Source organism: Pterocles gutturalis, unplaced genomic scaffold, assembly GCF_000699245.1.
Source record: "Pterocles gutturalis isolate BGI_N339 unplaced genomic scaffold, ASM69924v1 scaffold11647, whole genome shotgun sequence".
Lineage (NCBI taxonomy): Eukaryota > Metazoa > Chordata > Aves > Pterocliformes > Pteroclidae > Pterocles > Pterocles gutturalis.
The window spans coordinates 68503-75920 of record NW_010108037.1 but is presented as its reverse complement, the minus strand read 5'-3'; the positions used below and the strand labels follow the sequence as shown (position 1 = coordinate 75920).

The 7418-nt window shown below is 36.2% G+C and overlaps 1 protein-coding gene across 1 annotated transcript in view; it reads right to left on the bottom strand.

Annotated features, from left to right (window-relative positions):
* Positions 1-1369: 1369 nt before the first annotated feature.
* The window catches only part of CDKL5 (cyclin-dependent kinase-like 5), a gene marked incomplete at both ends in the record, with an annotated part of 45569 nt that continues 39520 nt past the window's right edge, over positions 1370-7418 (bottom strand). The window contains one exon of the mRNA XM_010072484.1: positions 1370-1472. Coding sequence (XP_010070786.1) covers positions 1370-1472 — 103 coding nt within the window. The remainder of the gene's footprint in view (positions 1473-7418) is intronic.

Below are 7418 nucleotides of genomic sequence, written 5' to 3'. Positions count from 1 at the left end.
TGCTCTTGTTAAATTGCATTAAATTTTACAGAGTTCCTTGCCAGCCCATCTGAATGGCTGGAATCAGAGTAGACTAGAATGGTGAAAATTTAAATTTTTTTTTTTTTTTTTTTTTTTTTTTTTGACAGTACATCACTGGAACCAATGGCCTTCGGTGTGCTATGCTTTCATGGACATTTTGATCTTAAATAATCCCAGAGTTATAATCCATGAATTTTGTTCAGTTGTGTAGTGCAAATGATTGCATGAGAACTGGGTACAGGTATCAGGATGAAAAAATTCAGGAGAGGTAAATGCCACTGCTCTAAAACCTGCCTCACAGAAAGACAAGGTAGATTTTTGAGTGCTAGTTAACACACACACACACACGTTCCATACAGTTCTATAAAACTAAAAAAAACCACACACACAAAAAAGCCTGATAATCATTCCTCTTCCCCAATTTTCAACAGATCAGCCCTCCACCAACACCCAGGGTCATGCCACCTCACTCCATGGCAGTAGATATTCTGATTTAGTTACTTCCTTTCTCCAGGAGTGTGCTTGATTTACTCCATTCTGAGAACCTTCAAATCTCTAACTGCAGTTACACTTACAGAAACATTGCAACTTTATGTAAATGAAATTGTAAATATTTTACTCTTTCCAGAACTGTCATGTTTAGGTTGCTTTAGTTCTTAGGGAGATGTTCATCATAAAACTTTGTGAAATGTTAATATATCACTGCCCTCTGGTAAAGAAAGTTCTTTCTGCCTCCTAAAAACTAGATGGGGAAAAAAAAAAAAGATATAAAGGACACCAAAGGCTTATACCAACTAAGAAAAGCCACAAGCCATTCCCCCAGTAAAACACGAAACGTTAAGAGTAGTTAAGACACATCATCCTTATTCCCACCACAGGGTGCGGCAATTTGGAGGCTGTTATCAACAAACTGCCATGAAAAAGACTGGAAAGAATTCTTTTTTATAACAGTTTGATCACTTCCTAACAGGTATCTGAAATTAGTCAAGCTCTGAGGACACATAATGATGCATTTGCTGTTCTTGGAATGGTATCACCATATCCTACAAAAGAATTTGCTGCAACATAAGCTTAAAACTTGCATCAAAACTGGCTCTCAAAGGGTCTGAATGAAAACAAAGATGCACAGGACTAGTAGGTGAAGAAATATTTTAAGAGGCAGATAAATAAACCCTGAACAGGGAAAGAATTTGACTTTCACATAGTGAAGAGAGAAAACCAAAGAACAAATAGCCATGTGCAGGCATGATCGCAGATAATACAAAGGTACTGTACTAATCTAGGATATTAAAATGGTATCATTCAGAACTGATAAACATATTTTCTTTTAGAAATACTGTATACTTACTGTTTGAGATTTCTTCTTTTTCTTTTTTATTGCCCTGAAAAAACCTTGCTTTTCTTTCTCCTTGAGCTGTTCTGAGTGACTGTTAAGGTTTTCAGGACTTTTCCTAAACATGAAATAAGGTATTGTAAGAGAGATTTTATTTTGATATTATGTAAATTCTGTGTAATAATGAAATCTTATGCCAAAGAATGCAAATTATTGATTAAAGCAAAAAGATTCTTAATGTTTTAGCATTCATTGGTTCAAGGGATACTATACAAATACCAGATAAATAGTCTTATTAAATGGGACAGGAGAAACACAGTGTTAGGGTAAAACGATTAGCTCAAACCAGTGAACAGTTATTTAGGGAAAAGGAAAGCATGCATGTCCTTTTTTTTTTTTAAAGACAGAATTTAATATTAAAACTAAAATATTACAGACAATGTCTTTTAGAAAAATGAAAATCATTTCTGAGAGAACATACAATGGTGATGAGGTATAAAAGCACTGGTCCAGTTTATCCATTGCTTGCTGGAGAGCCAGGGAGTTGCAAAGTTCACCTGAGAGAACCAATTTCGCTCAAACTTCCTGACCTTTGCTGACATAGTTCCAAAATTATCACCAGGGAAGCTGGGGATCTACTGTTGTCCATTTCAACTTAAAAACTTCAGTTAGTTTGTTATGTGTGGGTGAGACAGTGCTGGCAAAAAAAGATGACCCGAAAGTGGAACAGGTGACTTGCCTGAAGATTGAATTTCTGTCTTTTAACTTGCATACACAGCTGAATTAACTACAGCTGATCAATGGCATGTTGCTTTAAGTATACACAGTAAACTACATATGTAAAGTACGGATATGGGGCAAAAAAATGTTTTACGTAGGACACTGGTAAGACATAACTGAATGTAGTTCTAGTGCCCTCTAAAATAGTTTGAAAATTGGAAATGGTGCAGGAAAGTGTCACAAAAATAATTTCAGAGATAGAAAGAATGGCCCACATTAGAAGAGTCAGATACTTCAATCTCTGTAGTACGTTAAAGAACACAGCCAAACCAGCCCCAACATTTAGTTTCCTTGATTGCGGCGTACAAGTACTTATCTAGGAAGAAATTAGACTACTAGAAGGATCTTGAAAGTAAACGGCAAAGACATAACAAGTAGGTGGATGATGAAGCCAGAGAAGTCATATTGGAAATAAGGCACTGATTTTAACAATGAGAATCATTAACTGCCAGAACAAACTCCTCGGTGAAGACATGGGTTTACCATCTTTGACATTTCAAATCAGGACTGTATGCTCTCCTCGGAGACACACATTCGTCAGGTATGCTGACAGGCATGGACCCCCAAGAATGGATGATATTTAATGGCAACTAACATATAGAAAATCATACTGAGTGATTTAATAGACCTTTTTCACTCAAAGTTGTATGAAAAAAAAAGAAATTATTCCATTGTCTTGATGGAAAACCTAAAGGAAAGACACAGTTCTAAGGGCTCTGGATGACAAACAGGAGCTGCTTTTCTTGGAGCAACTGTAATGTAGCAACACTTAGCTGTCTGTTAGAGTTATCTCTGGCTTCTAATTCTGGCTTTAAATGCTATGCTATCAGCTGGTGACTCAGCTGCTACTACATGCCAAGCTGACTTTTTTTTCCAAGCAAATGTGAAACATATAATTGGGGTAGGAAACACTGGAGTCATCATCCTTATTGACAAGAGTATCTTCATTCTGACAGGTGGTTTCATCAGTTCCTCAATTTCTATACAAAACCACCTCAAGCTCGAAATGCTACCTGGTTCTAAGTATAAATCCATGCAGTGTTTAAACGTTGTAATAAAGTACAATTGTTGAGTAAGAGAATGGGCTTAAAAGGAAGATTTGTAAGTAGAGAGAATGGTGGAAATATTTCTAATTTAAATTTTTGGAACTTACATCTAGATCCAGGAAACACATTCAAGTGCACAACAACATAGATTTAACAAGATAATTACAATGCTACTGGAAAAATCACTAATATAATTATTAGCTTTATAATATATATTTTAAATATACTGGATTGCTAAGGTTTCCTGTTTCTGTCATATCCATGGATTTGGTACCACTGTGTAACAGTAGTAAGGCAGTCTTATATTATTCACTTAAAGCACCAAAGAGAAAGCCCGAGAGTAAAGACTACCAACAGCTTTACAGATTTGGTGAACTCACGAGACTGACTTAATACAGACAAAACACCTACTGAATTATTTACTAAATGATTTTTACTTAATTTGTTAGAAAAGTTGGAGGAAACCACACACCCCAAGGATCCTGCTTGTACTCTGAAAGTCATGTGAATGGGGCAGAGAATCTTCTGAGCCTTTCTCCAGAGGAGCTACTGTGCATCCACATCTGCAAACATGCCCCAAACAACAGCGCCAGTACAAATTACCAACCCAGTGACTATGCTTCCTGCTCAGGAACCAGTGTCAGATGATAAGGAAGTCCCCATGTGGTTACTCTACATTGCCCTTTAAATTTTTTCCATGTCTGGCTATAGCTTTTCTGTTCCGAAGTGTATTCCAAAACTGAGATGCTGTATTTTTAAAGGTGAATTTAATCTTCAGAATAAAGCTTGGGACAATTTTTGTCATGCTTTTAGACAGAGATTCACTCAAGTGTAAATTCTTTTCTTTGGCCCAGTGAACCTGGATGGGAAAGCGGCTCCCTACAGCAGACGATCAAAGAGAAGTACAATTCTGCACCATAATTTCCTCTTTATGACTATAGTGACCAGACAGAGGAGAAAAATAAGGGGCTGAGAACTCTGCTCATTTTCAATTTTCAATTTCTGGTTACCTAAAAGCCAGTGGTTTTATACCAACTGGTTTATGTCATTAACTCCTATGACTCATATTGCAGTACAGTTGTCTGAAAAAGCATTGACCTTGAAAAGCAACTGCTTCAAAACACATGCTCATTATGTGAAGAGAGTGAACATATATAGCATTATAGCAGGAAGCTTCAACACCAGGATTTTGTACTGCATAAAAATAGAGCAGAACATTTTTATCGATGAGATGAAACACTGGGATATTTTAGGCATCCCAAAAGATGACTTTCTGACAATGGACAGTACAGGAAAAAATTAAGATTATCAGAAAAAAATCTGTATGGTATAGTCACACAACCCTAATCTCTTACAATATAACTGCAAGTATCTTGGTATTTTGCATAAAGCTTTAGCTCTTGAAAGCAAACAGTTATACCAGAATCTGTTACGCAGTGTCTCTTTTACAAGCAAGTAAGACTATACCAAGAGAAGAGCCCCCACTCAGAGAGCTCACTCTGAAGCAGAAACCACAGGCAAAATGTGCTGTTCTTTGTCATTTTATCTTTGTGTGCCTTTTGCATTATTAGGATATATAATGTAGATCACATGGGTTATTCTGGTCTGAGACACTTGTAAAAGGCATAGGTATAAATAGAAAGTCTGCGATTATCACTAGCATATATTGCCCCTGGCATGAAAGGTATCCAACTCGTGCAGGTACAATGAGGTGTAGCAGGAAACAGGCATGGGGCAAGCAAGCTGATGTGCTTTACTATTAATTAACAAGAATAAATAGGAAGCATGCCACATTCATGCTGCCATAGATAGATCCATATTGCAGACAGCTCTTTTTGGGATGCAATTCCTCATGCTTGTTATTCTTTAGCAGCCCTAATCTTAGCAGGCAGGCTGTCTTGGAAATTGTCTTTAACTGCCAGTATACTACTCCCTTTACTGAACTGCTCACAATTACACAAGGAAGATTTTGGTCTAATGGAGGAGTTACTGAAATGTCTGCACTTTTCTTCAGAAGATAAATGAACAAACACTAATTCTCCAAGTTAGTTTTTGGTTTTCTTTAAACTAAAACCCTTGGCAGTTACAGAGTTACCATAAACAAAGGCAAGAAAATGTCAAAAAACTAATGACACACCTCAAACAGATGGTTTACTTAAGGTAAGAATCTCAATCCTGCAAGCTGAAGCCCATAGTAAAACTTCTTGGTCTAAAAGCCTGGCATTGAAAGCTTAAAAACCAGAGACTGAATCTTGACTTTTCATGGAGCTACAATTTTTTTTTTTTTTTTTTCATGTGGAAAAGGAGGATTTATTAACTGGAATAAGCCCCAGACCTACTATCTAATATACAGAATATCACCCAGAAGCCACTAAATCACCCGAGGTTATGGCATCGCTAAAAAAGTATACATATAAATGTATATATACACACATACATTTCAGACACTCCCACCATTCAACATTAGTAACCATAAAAATTTGGAAGTGGTTGGTTTTGTAAACTTATAAAGCATGTACTTCACCAGGCTTATTTTTTTGGATGTAATATTAATGACTACAAATTCTGGAAAGCTTCCTTGCAAATAACATTAGACTGCATCATCTAATTTTTAGTACAAAACAAAACCACTGATGATGGGGAAAGGGTCACAGAAGAGGCACTGGTTACTAGAAAAGACTAGTAGGGAGGCTCAGATGTTCCCAAATAGATGAATAAAGCAAACATATTGGATGACAATCCAATATGCAAGAGTCGTGTGCAGGATATGTCAGAGGGAACACTATACCATTAGGAAGGTGATCGTCTTCCAGGTACGCAGAGCAGCTTCCTAAAGCCTTAACCAGTGTAACATACACAGGTGATTTTTAAGCTTGCAAGTTACAAATCTGAAATGTCCTGATTTTTTTTTTTTTTTAATTCAAGAATTCTGTAAAAGAACTGGAAATTATTTACAATGCAGCAACAGTTGTGCTGCAGACACACTTGAACAAGCTTTAAACTAGCTTGCTCAGATATTGGTAACCTTCTAGTTTCAGGAACACTAATACTCAAACAGTGATATTATAGCAGTCATGTCACGTTCACAAAATACTGTATTGTTCTGGAGTCTTGAAAATTAATGACAGATAGATAATTGTAAGCCTTTGATGTTCCTAAGAGTAGGATTTTTTTTGTTCTTTTATTGAATGACAGTTTGTGTGTGTTTATATATATCTTATATACATACAAAAATAAAAAAAATATTTCTCCTTGTTATTATTTTTGCAGGAAGATATGCTAGAGAAGATATGATACATTTATATGGACATAAAAGGTCTAAAAAACAACGCTTTCAAGAAGCCCCCAAATATCTCATAAGCAATCAATGCAAACACTTCCAATATGATGTGAGGTAAAGTACTGGATGTTGGAGTTTATTCCAAAGAGATATTTAGAACTGTAACAATGGTAGAGATAACTCAAACCAATATTTTGGCACACTGTCAAAACAAAATTAAGCATCTTGGCTATACCTACTGATTTTGCCCAGCTCAAGACAAAGCTCGTACAAGTGAAAGAGAATAAAACATCTACTCTTTTATCAAAAAGGAAAAATTGAGCAAGTTCATGGTCATTTACAGGAAATTAGACTCTGGCAAACAGGTTTTCTAGAAGGATGAAAAATTTGCCTTTTTTTTTTTCAAATCAAGTTGCCTAAAGTTCAGAAATGGTCTAGTCATGTAAGAGTAAAACCTGATGACGAAAGTTGAGTTTATAACATCTTTATTTTAAAGAGGCAGGACAGTGGGGACAGAGTGAAGAAATGCACACAAAGACAAGGGAACATCTGTGACAATTCAGTCTAGCAAACATTCACAAAATCTTTGACAGAAGAAAGGCAACACAAAGCAATAGTACGAGAGAAGCAATATTTTACAGTAGTGGCAAGTCCAGGTGGAATACATGTCACTCATAATTCAAGATGAATTGTCATGTACCAGTTACGTATGTCAGTCAAACATCAAATATTTACTTCATTGTAAAATTGATGTAAGCAGAATCACATTCCATTAGAGCTTTCAACATTTTCGTAAGCGTTTACACAACTTCTATACAGAAAATTAGGTAGAGGAACATAGACTCTACATCACTCGGGAATCTGATTAAGCTGCATTTATGGCACAGAACAATTTTGCAACAACATTACACCATTGCCAGGACAACTTCCACAGAGTTAACATGTAGAGCTGGGCAGG